Source organism: Lycorma delicatula, chromosome 4 (genome assembly GCF_047948215.1).
Source record: "Lycorma delicatula isolate Av1 chromosome 4, ASM4794821v1, whole genome shotgun sequence".
Classification (NCBI taxonomy): domain Eukaryota; kingdom Metazoa; phylum Arthropoda; class Insecta; order Hemiptera; family Fulgoridae; genus Lycorma; species Lycorma delicatula.
Genome location: NC_134458.1, coordinates 144,215,473 through 144,235,303, shown reverse-complemented (window position 1 = coordinate 144,235,303; position 19,831 = coordinate 144,215,473). Strand labels below are relative to the sequence as shown.

Genomic DNA, 19,831 nt, shown 5'->3' with positions numbered 1-19,831 from the left:
CATTGAGCATAACTTTATTTGCACTGCAGTTTTAATTTTGAAAAGTCATGCTTTAACAATCCAACTGGATTATTACCACTGTATATACACCAATTTGATTCTTTTTATGAATTGTATCTTGCTTTAAAAAGGACAAATAAATGTCTTAATTCTGATTATATTTAGTGATGATGTGCTGCTAAATGTTTTGCTCTACAAGAAGTGGTTTGGAAGAAGCTTGGTAATTAAGACTTGTATGTTTATAGATTTTAATTAAATTATAAGAAATACTTATAAAGATTACAAATATTGTAAAAAAAGCATAACTTCACATGATGTTTACTTAAAACGACTGACGCAGGACTATATTTATTTTTTTATTAGCAACAACTCTTGATTCATTCCTTTAATAAAGGGCAACCCAAAAAGTCTTTGGCTTCAATCTGTTCAATCACAATTCTCACAAAATACAAATAGAATAACAAAATTTACAAACCTGATAGTCAATTAACATTACAATTTGATTTCTTGTAATAAAAGAAACTAAACAGGTTACATTGCAGTAATTAAACTGATGACATCTATGCTTATTACTATATACAATATCCATGACATACCAGTTAAATACCATGCAATGATAAAATAAATCATATTCATGAAGTTAAAATTTGTAAAGATAGCTAAATTTCTAACAGTCCATTCATAACTTTAATTTCTAACATAAAATAACAAATTGGCTTATTTTATTTACTTTTTTATCTGTCTTGTCTTTTCTTGATTAGAAATATCTGGATTCTCTAGTAAACCTTCGAGTTTCTTCTTTGCTTTCTCCATTTTTCTAATACCACGTTTCTTCTTTCTTGCTTTAGCTTCAACAACTTTTTTGATTGGTCTTGCATTAAGTTCTGTTAACTTCTTTTTATATTCATCTACAAGTTCCTAAAATAAACAAATAATTTTTATTAATATAAATAAAATTTAGGGCATACTGTTTAGGATCAGACTATAATGTTTCTAAAAAATAACTTTAATAAAAATCAGATTGAGCCTCCATGAGGTGCGCTGGATATATCCAGAACCGATACGAAAAATTTGTCTGGTGAACTGAATCTAAACAAACTTTACAGCTTCATTTAACATCAAATCACACCTCACTAAATTACACCTAGAGTTGTAACTCGGGACCTAGTCCCAGCACAACTGACCCCTTGGCAGTCATTCATGAAAGGTCTTTTAAGGAATACTCCAACGACTGAACCAAGCAACACCAGAGTTCAGCATTCGGATGTGGTGGGCTGCCTCTTAGAAGATAACATTGCAATTGGATCATTGGAATGCCCCAGCACTACACACACAAACAAGAAAAATACAAAGTCCACAATAAAATTAAAGCAAATTACCTGTGTGTGTGTGTGTGTGTGTGTGTGTGTGTGTGTGTGTGTGTGTGTAAATGTAGGTACATTTCCACACGCAATGTAAATTCACTCATGCAGAGTGGTGAACTGAAAATAACAACTGGCCTAAAGGACAAACACAAAATTCTCATCATGGGACTGCAGGAAATAAGAAACACCGACCAGGACACCATGGAATCTCAAGGATATAATCTCAACATATCCTATAAGCATCTAATAAAATCCACTATAATAAATGCTCGTGGACACACTAATAATAAAAATAACTTTCTAAAACACTGTGATTTACTTGACCTGAGTATAAACAACATCCCCAAAAACCATGTTAAATAATTAATCAAGAGACTTCAGTGCTCAATTAGTGGACCCAGTAATAATAAAAATAACTTTCCAAATAACTATAAAGAAAAACTTCTGGGATATACAAGAGACCTGACTATAAATACCATCCCCAAAAACCATGTTAAATAGTTAATCAGGACTTCAATGCTCAACTAGGCAGAGAAGAAGATACCGTGACATCATCAGAAAATGGCCCACCGAAAAGAAAATAATCAAAAATGTACAGAGACTTGTCAATCTCTACAGAAACCACAACCTAATCTCAAAATCTATGTATTTCACGAGGAAACTGCTAGGAAAATATCATTTGAAAAGACAGAAATTTTGCCCCAAAAACCAACACAAATAAAAGAAGTAAACATAAACAGTAATAAAATCAAAATAGTATCCCAATTTAAACACCTCAGAAAAATAATAACAAACAACCTAAACTAACAAACTTCAATCCAAATATGAAGAAATAAACTAGCTAAAGCACAAAAATTAACCTGGCTTGTTACAATAAAAAATGCCTACAAATACACGCAAAAATAAGACAGAGTTATAATGCCACAAGCCACTTATGCAGCAGAAACATTCTCTCATCTGAACTAACAAAGAAACAGATTCCAGAAAATTGAAAAAATTGGAAAACCTACATCAATAAAAGGTATCAGAAAGACAGGCAGTGGTGGACTGTGCCCAATAAAGTCGTACACAAAGAGTTAGAATCCAACACTGATACCATTCGTAAGAGACTAGGGTTCTTTGGACATATGAGGATACAAGATTCAAGACTTCTGAAACAGCTAGTACAGAACAATTTCAATGCGAAAAACACTAAGAGAGGATGCAGATGGATCAGAGAAACAAGAGAGGATTTGAAGGAAATTGGCCTTACACCAAAACACCAAAGATAAGATAAAATTAAACAAGAAAATCAAGAACACTCGCAAGAAAAAACTCAACATGAACATTTTCAATACTAGGAAGGGCACAAAGATCGAAACATATGAAAAAGTACTGAGTACTGCAAAGCCCAAACAATCCCATCGAAGAGATTTGGATAATGGACTGACTAAAGGGATCTTATGCAGTCATAAAAGATAATAATAAATAAAATTTAAATATTAATATGTAAAGAAATTTCTTAAAACAGAATTCTTTGGCACTCTTAAGGGATATGTAAATGTATTATTACATTTGAAATAATTTACTACGAGCAATTAAATAAATACTGCAAAAATGTCAATTTTATTTCAATTTTGCTGAAATGTTTTTTGACATTATATGAATTGTTCAATTGGTAAAAATGGAGCAATTAGTAATAGCAAGGTTTACCCTTGTGTAAAATAAGTATGCATTCAATGATCATAAAAGTTTATTTTAGATAATCACAGCTTTGGAAAAATAAAAATTTAAAAGAGAAAAACCAAAGGAATATTATGGTTGAGAGGGCAGCATATGAAAACATTTGTGCCTGTGTATACCATTCTAATCATTAGTATACCAATAGTATACTAGCCATTAGTATAACGATCTAATCTAACCGTTACATTATTACTTAAAATATCAAAGAACAGAACCTTGAGTATTAAGCAAAATAAATTTGTACGCAAATCTGCTGAAGACTAGGCAAATATTGATTGTTTTGGCATTCTCTTCTTGGACTGGATTCAATTTACTTCAGTGATCAGAGGAAGGCCAAATCATTTATACTTTTGGCTTTACTGTATAACTTATATCACAAACATGACAAGGATTATTTTTCACGGAATTTTTGAACTAAATTGTTAAATTTAATATTTTTATTTTACCTATGACCATTTACCATTCTCATTACATCTTGGTTTTACTTAGGGCTTGATTTTAATTAATAAAAATTATATCATTAATTTTAAAGGAAATTATTTTCGCAAACTGCCTTACAATGCTACTTATAGTACAGTATAGGAAAGCAATATTCATAGATTTCTTTATTTTTAATGTTAATGACAAAACAAATTTGCTTAGAAAGTGAATTTTTGGGTTTTCTACATGGAGAGCAATTATCTTAAAAGTTAGGATGATACTAAAAAAGAATATGGATGACACTAAAAAAAAAAGCAATGAATCCTCAGACATCTCCAGCAGGCATAATTATTTTTAGATTCTAACAGTAAAGGAGATCACAATGAAAGTGAAATATTAAAATACATACAATTTGTCAATATTACTTACTTTAGGTACAGGAGTTTCTTTCACCATATGTTTTTTTTCATCTTCAACAAACCAATCGGGTAAGTTATCATCATTAAATGCATATCTATTCCAGCCACCATCAATAAGATCACGTTTAATTTTTTTAGATGACACCATCATAGCTCCAACAGCAAGGCCTTCGACAGATAACTTTCTAAGTAAAGCTTTTTTACCTGAAATAAATAAAGAGTAGTTAATGTAAATTACTAAATTATATCAATATAGAAGAGATACATTTTATAAGTGTATCTTTGAAAAAAATAATGAAACCAATATTTGATTTACATGTTCCTATGGTTCAAACAAATCTTTCTTAGCGACTGCAATATTTTGTTAAGTGGCTTTTGAAATAATGAGAGAGAGGTATCAACAATTTATATAATCATATTTCTAACAGCAATATTACTTTTAAAAACTTTTTTGACAATACTATGTAAATGTTATAAATACTGTATAAATATTGCTAACATTAGAGCTCAAAATGTTTTTCTTATCAAAAATATTGTCGATTTCTTATCAAGGTACAAGTATTCAAAAATTTTCACAGGCTATCTTGTATTTTAACTTTGCTCATTGCATGTGAATGGCTTATCTATCAGTATGTACGGGGTTCAACATACTCTGTGAGGTGAACACCATACATCTGATCTATCAATATTGATGATAGTGAGCATTGGTGCTAGTAGTTCTGTATCATCTGTTACCATATTGTAAACATCTGTAGATTTTGCTGTGGTTCCTGATGAGAACATCCGAGCATGCCGGCAGTGCTATTGCCAAGTAAGTCAACTTATGGGAAGCCATAAAGGACCGTGGGCGTCCAAGAGGCGACTTATCCTGCAGGTGGCTTTTCTGTAATTTTCTATGCAGCCCCTGCCTGGATGGATGCATTTACTAGTAAAAGGAACATTGATAGGCTGTCATCTATTCAGTGGCAAATTGCCATCAAAATTATTTCGGCATACAGGACTGTTTCCTGTAATGCTAATGAAGTGATTTCAGGCATCCCTCCTGATCTGCTAAGGGCTCAAATGCTGTACAAGGTGTTTAAACAGAATGCCTAAAGTTGAGGCTAGACAAATTCTTTTGAGAGATTGGCAGGAAGTCTGGAATGCTTCTCCTATGAGAGAATGGACAAGACACATTATACATAACATTGATCTGTGGGTTCAGCATGGCTTTGGGGAGGTGGGAAGAATCCCACCTCCCCAAAGCCAGCTGCTAACCCACCTCTCTCCCAGCTGCTAACCAGGCATGGGGAGTTTGAGGGGTACCTATGCCAGTCTGGCAAACCTCTGCTTGTAGATACTGCAAGTCACAAGACACACCATATACCATTGTTGTAGGTGGGATGGTGTTCAACAGGAGCTGGGTTTGACCTGGCTTACTCCAGAGAGGACTATGGGTTACATGCTTTCCAGTAGGCAGGCCTGGGGAAATGTGGAGAAGCTAGATACTAGAATATTGAAGACAAAATCCTGTGATGGTTGGAACCTAGATCGTGTGTAACCATACGTGTGTTTGGTTAGGAAGGGCGGCCTCAATCTGGAGAGATGGTTTGCCGAGGTGGGCCATTATTGATGAGGGATTAGGGACTCCTTGTAGTAGTTTTTTGTATAATGACAACAGAATAGCCTCATATAGGAACACTGCTAAAACACTGCACAGGAAGTTGGGTACTCTAATGGCTTACTAATATAGTATAAAATAAAGATCTGACCAGCAGACCGACCTACCATGCCGGACATACTGCCGGTAGGTGGGAAAGGCAAGGAGGAAATTTACACAAGTACTGCTTTCTGTTACAGTTTCTATAAGATAAGTCTCTTCACACACTGTCTGGTGGTTCAATAAATTGAATTTTATTTTTATATATGTAATATTTTTCTAATATATTTAATTTTATGTCATCTTTATTAATTTCTAATATTTTTAAATTTGTGTTAATATTAGAAATATAATGTTTATTGTTTATTAGATAGTCTGCCATATTAGATAAATCTAATTTATTATTTTTGTAATTTCTATAATGTTCAAGATATATTTCAATTATTACATAATTCCAGTACTGGACAGCAGAATTCATGTATTCATCCATAATAATTTCATAATTTATAAAATAGTTTCACAAATTCAAAATTCACCAATTATAATTTATTTTAATGTAATTATAAAATTAAATACCAAGTGAAGATGTGGGATCCCCTGAAAATCGATCTTGGAATTATACGGTAAGTTTAAAAGTTTAACTTAACTATTTACTATGTTATGGTGGTTTAAATTTCATTAGTACAGTGGTCAATATTTTGGGTAACAAAATTATTTTCAAATATTTAATTTTAGTACAAAAAAGAAATCAACACATAGGCAATATATAAAATTTTTTCACAGAATTTGTTTTTAACTTGTCACTGTTAACAACAATATTAGAATACTTAAATTCACTTTTAATGAATTTCAGTGAATGTGTTGTTTATTTTCTGAATTATACACTTTCACAGTGTTATTAATTATAACTCAAGTAACAATAGACTGTTGCGCCAATTACAGTTACACATATAAGATAAAATAAACCCTTTAACATGAGTGTTACAGAGAGTGACTCGCTGCATATTAAATTTTACCAGAAACGTATTTAATGAATGGATCATTTTGCAAAGTTATAATGCCTTTTGGCACAGTAATCATCCAAGATATCTAATAAATTTATTAAGGTCTGAAAATAAGTGAAAAAAATCCAGAACAAATGTTTAATTTATTTCAGCTGAAGAAGGTTAACCAAAATATCCTATGAATTTAGCTATCATGAGTTATGTTCTTTATACAAAAATTATAATGTAAACATGGCCTTGTGATTTATTTAAAAAAAATTAAATACATATAATGAAATATTAAGAAAATATTTCAGTCAATAATTTTAGACTGAAACATAATTCTAATGAATGTTAGCTAAGTTATAACATTTTAACAGAATGAATACATTAAAAGGTACAATTTGATTTTTTGCTTAACAGGTTGGTTTTTGGTATTTTTTTAATAGGTGTAACTTTCTTCCATTACAGTCCGCTTGTCCAATATTTGCATTTCCAATGATCTGTTAGAAAACTAAGCTTTGTCTTCTTATGCTATTTGTCAGTCATTGATTTATTAGTTATATGAACTATACAAAAATCTACTTTGTTTACGATCCAACTGTACAAATCTTAAACATCTGGCGGTATCGCACCCAAGTGACAGTAAAATTTATCTTTTTTTACTTACTATTTAGGACCTGTACCAAATAGAACGGAAATTGAGGGGAGAATAGGACGCCTCACCATAAATACTTGTACAAGATACATATAATTGGTAACAGCAAAGATGAACATAAAATAATTTTACATTATTGTTACTCATTTTCAATTTAAAATCGCATAAAAAAGAATTTTTTTAGTTATAACCATGATCTGGATCAGGATTAAGAAAAATTTATCACTAGCTAAAACGTTTCATAATCTTCATAAAAAATCAGTCACATTAAGAACTGAACATTACAACTGTCAAAAGGCTGCATGTAAAAAATATTCTACAAAATAAAAGCACAAAAGCATCTTAAGTAAGCAGGAGTGTATCAAGATACAGCCACATTCACGCTGAAGTTGATTTGAGAAAGTCAAAAATTTATAACTTACTTAAGATCAGTAGAAAACTGACCATTAAAAAAAAAATTTTCACTGCTTTGAACAATCATGGAATGACAATTTTCATCCACATGGAACTCAATAAAGCTAATGATGCAAATCTAAAGTTGGCAGCCATTTAATTTTGTTATGCATATGTATTTCATTAGTAATGTTACTGTATGAATTACTGTAGTATTTGAGCCAGGTACTTAAGATTATCAGTAATGGAAACAAGTGTTACAATTACAAGTTAAACTTTTGATATAAATACTATAAAATAGTAATAAAGTTTACTATTTGTTGGAAAACAAATGCATTTTAAAAAGATATGATCAAGAATGCTTACCGTTTTCTTTTGGAGCAACTTCAAAACCAGATTTTTTACTAGTGGCATTCTTGTTCTTGGAAAGATTTGTTTTTTCTAACTAAAACACAAAAAAAATAAATTTTAATTAAAAATAATTAGTAGTTTAAACAAAAAAATGTACATTAAGTAACTAGACAATGAAAACAAAGGTACTGCTATTAATTATTCATTCAACAACATACTTAGGCCATAATTTTATCATTTTGTTTTTAATGATGATAAAATTATATACATATTCTCCTTTCTTCGGAAATCAGACAGTATGCAATTAGGTATACAAAAATCAAATGATGAAGGTAAAGGTAAATATTTCTCTAATTGTACACATGCATGTTCAAAGAAAAGGTGACTCTGCATAAATTTTACTTGTCACAAATTTGTTTGCTTTTATGCAAGATCACATTGAATTTTTTTTACACAGTTCACCAGGAATCAGATCTTTCTGCTGTAAACAGGTACAGTTCAATATAAAATCGTACGTGTGACCTACAACAAAATTGACCAAACCAACGCAGAAGAAAGACAAACAACATTGCCTGATAACTTCAATTACCCTATATCAATTAGCCCCTTATTTTTCATTAGGATTCTGTCAAAAAAAAATAAATAAATAAATTTCACACTTTTCAATGATTATTTCTACAGCTGAAACGAGGAAATATTTTCATAAAGATCCAATTTTTTGAAGTAATCCAGTTATAATATGAGATGAAGGAAAAAGTTTAAAAGAATATTCTTTTTTGTTTTGATGTATTACTTTACAATCATTACAGCTTTTGTCAGCTGTAAGCCAAATTAAAGTTTGGCAATAAATGTTGTCCACCTTTAGGCTGAAATTCTTGGGATAGTACAATTAACTTACTCAATTTCATGACATTCAAATTCAATTAAAAGTAACAACCTTTCCCTGAAATTTTCTGTAGCCAATCTTTTATTTAATTATCAACTGAATATCTTAGCCACAAAAGACTTTTCTTTTTTTTTTTGTCTTCAGTCATTTGACTGGTTTGATGCAGCTCTCCAAGATTCCCTATCTAGTGCTAGTCGTTTCATTTCAGTATACCCTCTACATCCTACATCCCTAACAATTTATTTTACATATTCCAGACGTGGCCTGCCTATACAATTTTTCCCTTCTACCTGTCCTTCCAATATTAAAGCGACTATTCCAGGATGCCTTAGTATGTGGCCTATAAGTCTGTCTCTTTGCCGCAATACCTCTTCGTTTGTCACTTTATCCACCCATCTGATTTTTAACATTCTCCTATAGCACCACATTTCAAAAGCTTCTAATCTTTTCTTCTCAGATACTCCGATTGTCCAAGTTTCACTTCCATATAAAGCGACACTCCAAACATACACTTTCAAAAATCTTTTCCTGACATTTAAATTAATTTTTGATGTAAACAAATTATATTTCTTACTGAAGGCTTGTTTAGCTTGTGCTATTTGGCATTTTATATCGCTCCTGCTTCGTCCATCTTTAGTAATTCTACTTCCCAAATAAGAAAATTCTTCTACCTCCATAATCTTTTCTCCTCCTATTTTCACATTCAGTGGTCCATCTTTGTTATTTCTACTACATTTCATTACTTATGTTTTGTTCTTGTTTATTTTCATGCGATAGTTCTTGCGTAGGACTTCATCTATGCCATTCATTGTTTATTCTAAATCCTTTTTCCTCTCGGCTAGAATTACTATATCATCAGCAAATCGTAGCACCTTTATCTTTTCACCTTGTACTGTTACTCCGAATCTAAATTGTTCTTTAACATCATTGCTAGTTCCATGTAAAGATTAAAAAGTAACAGGGATAGGGAACATCCTTGTCGGACTCCCTTTCTTATTAAGGCTTCTTTCTTATTTTCTTCAATTATTACTGTTGCTGTTTGGTTCCTGTACATGTTAGCAATTGTTCTTCTATCTCTGTATTTGAACCCTAATTTTTTTTAAAAATGCTGAACATTTTATTCCAGTCTACGTTATCGAATGCCTTTTCTAGGTCTATAAACGCCAAGTATGTTGGTTTGTTTTTCTTTAATCTTCCTTCTACTATTAATCTGAGGCCTAAAATTGCTTCCCTTGTCCCTATACTTCTCCTGAAACCAAATTGGTCTTCTCCTAACACTTCCTCCACTCTCCTCTCAATTCTTCTGTACAGAATTCTAGTTAAGATTTTTGATGCATGACTAGTTAAACTAATTGTTCTGTATTCTTCACATTTATCTGCCCCTGCTTTCTTTGGTATCATTACTATAACACTTTTTTTGAAGTCTGACGGAAATTCCCCTTTTTCATAAATATTACACACCAGTTTGTATAATCTATCAATCGCTTCCTCACCTGCACTGCGCAGTAATTCTACAGGTATTCCGTCTATTCCAGGAGCCTTTCTGCCATTTAAATCTTTTAATGCTCTCTTAAATTCAGATCTCAGTATTGTTTCTCCCATTTCATCCTCCTCAACTTCCTCTTCTTCCTCTATAACACCATTTTCTAATTCATTTCCTCCGTATAACTCTTTTAATATATTCCACCCATCTATCGACTTTACCTTTCGTACTATATATTGGTGTACAATCTTTGTTTAACACATTATTAGATTTTAATTTATGTACCCCAAAATTTTCCTTAACTTTCCTGTATGCTCCGTCTATTTTACCAATGTTCATTTCTCTTTCCACTTCTGAACACTTTTCTTTAATCCACTCTTCTTTCGCCAGTTTGCACTTCCTGTTTATAGCATTTCTTAATTGCCGATAGTTCTTTTTACTTTCTTCATCACTAGCATTCTTATATTTTCTACGTTCATCCATCAGCTGCAATATATCGTCTGAAACCCCAGGTTTTCTACCAGTTCTCTTTATTACGCCTAAGTTTGCTTCTGCTGATTTAAGAATTTCCTTTTTAACATTCTCCCATTCTTCTTCTACATTTTCTACCTTATCTTTTTTACTCAGACCTCTTGCGATGTCCTCCTCAAAAATCTTCTTTGCCTCCTCTTCCAAACCTTCTCTAAATACCACCCGATTCATCTGACACCTTTTCTTCAGGTTTTTAAACCTCAATCTACATTTCATTATCACCAAATTATGGTCGCTATCAATGTCTGCTCCAGGGTAAGTTTTGCAGTCAACGAGTTGATTTCTAAATCTTTGCTTAACCATGATATAATCTATCTGATACCTTGCAGTATCGCCTGGCTTTTTCCAAGTGTATATTCTTCTATTATGATTTTTAAATTGGGTGTTGGCAATTACTAAATTATACTTCGTGCAAAACTCCACAAGTCGGTCCCCTCTTTCATTGCTTTTGCCCAGCCCGTATTCACCCACTAATTTCCTTCCTTGCCTTTTCCAATGCTTGCATTCCAATCTCTAACTATTATTAAATTTTCATCTCCTTTTACATGTTTAATTGCTTCATCAATCTCTTCGTATACACACTCTACCTCATCATCATCATGGGCGCTTGTAGGCATACAGACATTAACAATCGTTGTCGGTTTAGGTTTTGATTTTATCCTTATTACAATGATTCTATCGCTATGCTTCTTGAAATACTCCACTCTACTCCCTATCTTCTTGTTCATCACGAAACCTACTCCTGCCTGCCCATTATTTGACGCTGAGTTAATTACTCTAAAATCCCCTGACCAAAAGTCGCCTTCCTCTTCCCACCGAACCTCACTAATTCCTACTATATCCACCTTTACCCTATCCATTTCCCTTTTTAAATTTTCTACCCTACCAACCTTTTTTAAGCTTCTAACATTCCACGCTCCGACTCGTAGAATGTTATTTTTTATTTTTCTGGTAACCCCTTCCTTAGTAGTCCCCACCCGGAGATCAGAACGGGGGACTATTTTACCTCCGGAATATTTTACCAAGGAAGGCACCTCCATTATTGCTATTGAAAATGCAGAGAGCCACATTTTCTTGGAAAAAAAAAAAACAGCTGTAGTTTTCCATTGCTTTCAAGTACTCAGAGGACTGAGTGATGTTGATATGGCCGTTTAAGTCATTGTGACTCACGCCCCTAACAACTACTGAAAGAGCTGCTGCCCTCTCTCAGGAATCATTCCTTAGTCTGGCTCTCAACAGATACCTCTTCGATATGGTTGCACCTTCGGTCCAGCTACTCTGTATCCCTGAGCACTCAAGCCCCCTCACCAACAGCAAGGTCTCATGATTCATAGAGGAGGGCAAAAGACTTAAGCAACCAGAATTCTTTTAAGCTATAAAACATAATTTTTAGTGCTCTACACTCCACCCCATGTGTATTTAAAATCTATTTCAATAAAATTTTGGAACTCATGAAAACAAACCATTAAAATGCAAGGTTGGACTAAAAAAACAAACCATTCCTACTATGACCAATATCACAGTACCAATTCTAGAAATTGTTCTAGATTTTAAAATTAAGCAAAAAAAAGAATTTTTCAAATAAACAAAAAAAAAATTTCTATCTGCTTGAAGATAAATTCTAAAGTAATTGCTTGTGTAATATTTTTTGCAGTATACACAATATATATTCAGACCCAAGATAATTCATTTTCCAGTCTTAATCAGTTTGTTTATTCTGTGCATAGTGTTTGTCTTGTTTTTTATTTTCTAAACCACTTGTTTCATTCATCACAGTAGTTATGTAAAGTAGAAAATTACAATTTATTTTATTAACATTCATTAATAATAGCTAGTAGTATATTGTAAGTCAGGTAATTAGCAGGATTATTAATTATTCTGTAATACAGAAATACATATCAAATAAGAAATTCCTTTGTTAAACCTAAGTAAGAAAATACACTTAAAAGCAATGATTAAAACTAATAAAAATGCATTTTTTACTAATATCCAAGTAACAGCATGAAAGTCTAGCAAAACTGACAGCGAATGTTAAGTGTTAACAAATTGTTAAATTACTGGAAAATTTTTAAAATAAAGATGGCAAAAATGTTACTTAAAGATGAGAAAAAATGAAACAGTGTGTGTAAAATTAGTAACATTCAAAAAGTTCCACTTTAAGATCTTTTATGTAAGCTTTATATGCTGGCAAGATGTACAGCTTAAAAAGTTATAAATTAGGTTACAGAATTAACCTATGATAATTTTTTTTTGTTTTAAAAATCATAAACTTTTTATGAACTCTATGTAAAGGGAAAACTTCATACAGATATCAAATCATACTACAAATAATCTTGATTAATAATTACTTTTCTTTATATCACAAAAAAAATTAAATGCATTTTTTATTGGACAGCAGATAAGTGTGATGAATGAAACATGGTACCATGTTTGTTATTTATTTTCAATGAATTTGTTAATACCAGTCCTAAACTTAAATAAAATGGGTTTTATGAAATTGTATTTTTTTGTGAATGTTTTGGGTTTTTGTGAAATTCATAAATTTTGGTGGTTACTTGGTTAAGTATGGGATTTCTTGGCGAGCTTAACTTGAATAACAATTAACTGCATTCAATATGTAGAAACTACAACAAATAAATAAAATAAATTCAAAATATCATTAATTACCTCATCTAGGTCAAAATCTGAATCTGATCCACTAGTGTTATCTTCATAATCATCATTAATGTCACCATCATCGAATTTGCCTTTACCGTTCTTCATATTTTTTAATTCTTCTTCAATCACTACACCTCCTTGTTTCTTAACAGAATCAGCAATTTTATCCAATTCATAATCTTCATCAGCTTCATGGATCAAATTTTTAAACACATCCTATTCAATTAAAAAATAATTATTTTAATTAATATATAAAAAATTTTCTATTTTTAAAGAATTAAATACTGATTAAGTAGTAAGATTAGATTATAATTCATTAAATTTATGGAAAATAAATTCCATTCCAAAAAATACCATTTAAAAATACTGTAATTAAAAATAGTTGTCATATTTTATCCCAAAAAAATGTATTAATTTTTTTCTTTTTAAATTAATAAATAAAATAAAATTAAACCAACTGAAAAAAATAGACTAAGACTTAAAAGTAATATTTTTAAATTATTTACATTTCTAATTTCTGCAAATCAGTCAAATTAAATAATCTTCATTCACTTTTTTATTAATGATGGAAATAAAATAATTTATTTTTCATAAAATATAATATTTTTAAACAAATTTTTTGAAAAAAAAATTTTTTTTTTGAAAAAAATTTCAATTATATGAATTTACTTTATTGCTAAGAGAGAAATACAATTTAAAATGAAAACCGTAATACAATTACAATTTCATAAGAAAGTAAAAAAGCACCTAGCTATTCATTTTTGGCTTCTAAGAATTAACCACAATGAAAAGTAAGTTATAGAAAGATATGGTGATTCCTTTTTCTTTTCCTTCTATTTTGATAAACTAACTATTACAAAGATATAAAAGAGAAAAGAATGATGGGACTGCTCTTTACAATTTGTAAACATGTTTAAACCATAAACTGTTATTAATTAGCGAAAGTTAGTGCAGACAAGAGTTAGCGCCAACTTTCTCAAGAAAGTTATACAAATTTAAAAAATTCATTGTATTTGTAATAATAATTCCTCAATATGTTTTGAAGATATATATATATATATATATTTTTTTTTAAACACAAAATGGCAGACAAAAGGAAGATGATGAGGAAATCAACATATTTTACTTAGGACATTTTTTGAACATTCTGATATAGCTATAAAATCCAATTGAATAGCCAGGTGTACTTTTCTGTTACATTTTATAAATGATTGAAATTGTTTTAAGCTAATAATATACAAGTATATATTCATGTTTTTTTTTTTTAAAAAATCATTATCTTTACTGTGGTAATAAAATTTAAATTTAATATTAAATATTAAACCATCAACACACATTAAATATATAAGTTATGTTTTAATTCCAAGAATCTATTTTCACAAGATCCCGCATCTTCAATTGTTATTAAATTCTAGTTATTAGTGGAAATTGTTTATTTTTTTTTAAATTTTGAAATTTATTACAGACAGAATTCTTCTGTTCAGTTGGAATTACGTAATATTAAAAACATATTTTCCTCTGTTCTATTGTTATTAATGCCACAACCAATAGATCACATTTTTAGATCAAATTATCTTCAATGTGATTTGGTGGTTCATTTCATATTTTTGTTTATATTTATAAATGTCAGTAATATTTCTCAAATATTACATTCAAGTTATTGAATGATATAAACATAAATTAATGATATAAATTATGATACAAATATCAAATATTATCAAATACGAGGCACATTCATAAAGTATTCATTAAAACAAATTAATGCTTGAGAAAAGGTTTTTAGTTTATTACATATCTACTTCCATTCATATCATACATATCCACATAATTCCATTCAGTTCTAAGCACTTTATGTAACACTGCACCAGTTTCTTTAACCCCTCTGCATAAAAGTTCTCTGCCTGGGAATTGAACCAATTGACAACAGCAGTCTTGAGTTCCTCATCATTTTTAAACCGTTGTCCACTAAGCCACTTTTTTAAATGCTAGAAGAGAAAGTAGTTGCTAGGTGGAAGGTCAGGACTATATGGAAGGTGGTCAAAAAGTTCCCAATGAAAATCTTGAATCTTCTTGGTTAAGGCAGCGTGTAATGATGCAAATTGTTGTGAAGAAGGATTACGCCGGACAACAGTTTCCTGGTTCGTCGATTTTGGATTCCACATCTCAGTTTGGTGAGCATCTTTCAGTACACATCAGCTGTAATTGTTGATCCACATTCTATAAACTCAAAAAAATGACGGCCTTTTCAAGCCAAAAAACAGTAGCTAATATATTTCCACTTGAATATGGAGATTGCTAAAGCTTTTTTGGTTTTGGGAAACTTGATGGCACAACTGCATTGACTGTTTCGATTCTGCGTTGGTGTAGGATATCCACATTTTGTTGCCTATAACAATGCGGGAAACAAATCATCTCTACCTTGTCGACAGTGGTCCAAAAACATTTGTCTATTACAAATTCTTTACTCTTTGTGTTGATCGGCGAGCATTTTCAATACCCACCTTGCGTACAATTTGTGATATCTGAGCTTTTCTGTAACAATCATCTAGATTGAGGTGCAACTAACATGTGGAAATTCATCAGCCAGAGCACTAGCCATCAATCACTAATCACATCGTAGTTTTCAGTTCACTTGTTCAATAATTTCGTTGGTCTGAATACTGGGCCTGCCACTCTGCTCTTCATCAAGCACATTTGTACAGCCAGTTTTAAAGTCTTGACACCATTGTCTAACCTTTCCTTAACTCATTACTATACGTCCATACACTAGGCACAACTCCCGATGAATTTCAGCAGTTGAATATCCTTTTACACACAATAATCAAATGACAGTGTGCACTTCACAACTGGCGGGAGAAACAATTACTGAACCAACTGCAGTGGCTTCATAAATAGTCGACAGATGGCCCTGCATGCGTGAAACTGTGTTCAGACCCACTAGTATTTAAATATAAGCCGTATGCCCTTACTTTATGAATATGCCTCGTGTTATTCATTTTTTTTTTAATCATTAATAAACTTCCAAAATCTTGAAATAAAATAACGATAAAAAATATACTTGAATATACCACAGAAAAATATGAAATGATGAACCATCAAATCACATTTGAAGATGATGATTAAATTAAAAACATAATAAAAATACAATCTTAACAGTTGGCAATAATGATAATAGAGCAAAGGAAAATACGTTTTTAAATATTACAGTACTGGACAACAGATTTGCATATTTGAATATAATAAATTTCAAAAATGGAAATAATTTCAACAAATTAACAAATTATAAATAAATATCTTTTAATGTAATTAATTATAGAATTTAATAACAACTGAAGATGCAGGATCTGTAAAAATAGATTCTTGGAATTAATATTCATAGGTTTAACTTATCTATTTACTGTGTTTTGGTGATTTATATTTCATTTAACATTAAACTGTTAATTAATGTTAAATGCGAATTAATGTTAATTCGCTTAAATGTGAAATGAAATATAAACATTAAAATGTTAAATGAAATATAAAACTTCCCCCCCCACACACACGGTGATTTATTTAATAAAACTTAAATATAATTAAATAACAGTACAAAGGAATAATATGAATCTTAAAAATATTAATTTCAATAAAAAAAAATATATATATATATGTGTGTGTGTGTGTGTGTGTGTGTGTGTGTGTGTAGGTCATTTGGAAGTCATTCGAGTTAATCGAGTATTGTGATTTATGAAAAATGGAGAATTTTGGACAGTGATAAAATATTACTTTTTCAAAAACAAAATGGCAAAATACTAAACAAAACTGGATAAATATGTTGAGTTAGACTCACAGATTAGAACGGTTTATGAATATGTTTGGAGTGATCATGTGAACATAAATGACGCTGAAAATTCTGGATAGCCTGTTAAGAATACAACTGCAGAAAACACTGAAAAAAATCCATATGGGGATAGAGAATAGAAGACTGAAAGTACTTGAGATTGCAGGTGCTTAAATTTTAATGAATATTTACAAATCCAAAAAATATCCAAAAGATGGGTGCCATATTTATTTGCAATTGATCAAAAGCATGATCAAGTAAACATTTCTAACCATAGTTTGGAGCTGTTTCAACATAATCAAGATGAATTTTATATTATTTTAATAATTAATGGAACTTAAGATACAACATTGACCTGAAACCAAGGAACAGTCATCAAAACAGTAGGTTGTAGATGGGAAGCCTACTCCAAAGAAGGAAAAAACTGTTCCATCAGTAGCAAAGGTTTGGGAACTTCTACCTGCCAAGAAAATCCTAATTGTCTTTTGGGATGCTCATAGCACATTCTTCACTGACTTTCTGGAGAGGAGTAAAATTATAATTGGCAAATATTATACAACTTGCTGGATCATCTAATAAGCAGATAGATATAATGACCATATTTAACAAAAAAAGAACGTTCTTTTTCCCCAGATAATGCACCACAGCACTCTTCTGTTATTGTGACAGCAAAATTGTTTGAATTATGTTACAAAATTCTTCTACATTCCCCCTTCTCACTAGACTTGTATCTTCAGATTATTATCTGTTTCCAAAAAAGAAGAATTTGTTTAGTAGAAAGAGATTTACATGAAATGATGATGTTATTCCCAAAACATCTGTCTATTTTGAAGACTTGGATAAATCATACTATAAGAACAAGATCAAAATAACTGAACACTGCTGAACTTAGTCTATATATTTGAAAGGAGATTATGTTGAGAAATAAAAAAAAAATATTTCTCCTAAAAAATTGTGTTGTTCTTGTTTTTGCATGGATTTCAAAAGAAATCCTTCCACTCTGCATAGATTTAAGAATTCAAAAGAAATCCTGAAAAACTTTTATGGGGTTAATTTTAAAATGATGAAAAAGAAAAGGCATAATAAAAAATACATAAACTTTAAAATAAATTTAAGGAAACATTTTGTAACCAATTTTTACAAAAAAAAACTAAAGAACAAGACAAAACATCATATATTATACATCTAGGGTTATTTAGTAAGTAAATACTAAATTAGAACAATTAGTATTACAATTATTATTCAAATAAAATAAATAATCAATAAAAAAAAACTAAGTATAGAAAGGTTAAATTAATTCTAATTTTTTGAACTAAAGCTGGAGAAAAGTTCAATTTTAAGACATCATTTTAAGATTCATTTTCAGACATCAGGAAAGTTTTATAAACTGGAAATGTTATTGATTATATGCCATACCAATATATACCACAAAGAAAAATAATCCTAGTTTTTTTTTTACAACACATTCTATATTGTATGTGCTGGAACAAAATTGATTAAAATTCAGTTTACTTACCTTTTCAAACCACAATTCTGCTTTCTGTGATTTTTTAGTTAATCTATCACGAGGATCAAGATCTGTAATTAATGGATTATCATCATCATCATCATCATCATCATCATCACTACTTTCATCACCATCACTGTCCTTTTTATTTTCAAAATTTGATGCTGGTAAATAACTCTGCTTAACAACTTTACTGCTATTCTTATTTACATCATACTGATATAATTCCATTTCATCACTGAATGTAACACGTCTTTTTTTGCCTTTTCTATTGACTTCTATTATAAAAAAAATTAAACATACAAAAGAATACACTAAATTAAAATATCTAACATCAAAATTATTCTAATATAAGTTAGTTTTTCAAGTATTGCACACAAATGGGAAGCTTAAACTTTGAATGAAGACTTAAACTTATTTTTACTTTCACTGACAGGTATATCAAAAGGCTAAAATTATGTCATTCACAATGCCTTCTTTTTTTCTTAATTTAGCCATTATTGATAGTTAACATTTTTTTTTTATTATGTAAAATAGTTACAACTTAATGAGATCCCACTTGAATCTCATTACGAATCTGTCTTAAAAGTTAATTAATACTCTAAGAACATTGCTTTTTTAAAAATTCCAACAAAAAAATCAAATATCTAAAAATTTAGAGATTGAGATGAAAAGTACTGTCATTCTGGAACATGGTGTGGTTTTCCTAAGAGATATGGTAAAGCCATAATTTATATTCTTGTACTATGGGCTGTAGCTAAATTAAGTCCTACAGTTTAGTTTAAATTTAAATCAAATCATTAAATGCCACCCAAAGTTCAAGGCAAGCCTAATGGTACAGCACATTATGTGTAATACTATGGAGGCATTCATAGGAATAAAGCAAACACCTGTTTCAACAGTGGGCCTTGGTGCTTCTCACACAACAGTGAACATGCAGCTTCAAAAGGTTCAATCAAAGTCTTGATGTGAGCTAAATAAAATTCTTGTGAAACTTCAT

General features: G+C 30.5%; 1 protein-coding gene across 1 annotated transcript in view; it reads right to left on the bottom strand.

The window, feature by feature from the left end:
* LOC142323930 (pre-rRNA 2'-O-ribose RNA methyltransferase FTSJ3) overlaps positions 1-19,831 on the bottom strand; it is a 54,327-nt gene that overhangs the window by 2,339 nt on the left and 32,157 nt on the right. Inside the window, exons 10-14 of the mRNA XM_075364302.1 lie at positions 18,841-19,109; positions 13,517-13,723; positions 7,965-8,043; positions 3,936-4,129; positions 731-918 (exon numbers count right to left, since the gene is read on the bottom strand). Coding sequence (XP_075220417.1) covers positions 731-918; positions 3,936-4,129; positions 7,965-8,043; positions 13,517-13,723; positions 18,841-19,109 — 937 coding nt within the window. The remainder of the gene's footprint in view (positions 1-730; positions 919-3,935; positions 4,130-7,964; positions 8,044-13,516; positions 13,724-18,840; positions 19,110-19,831) is intronic.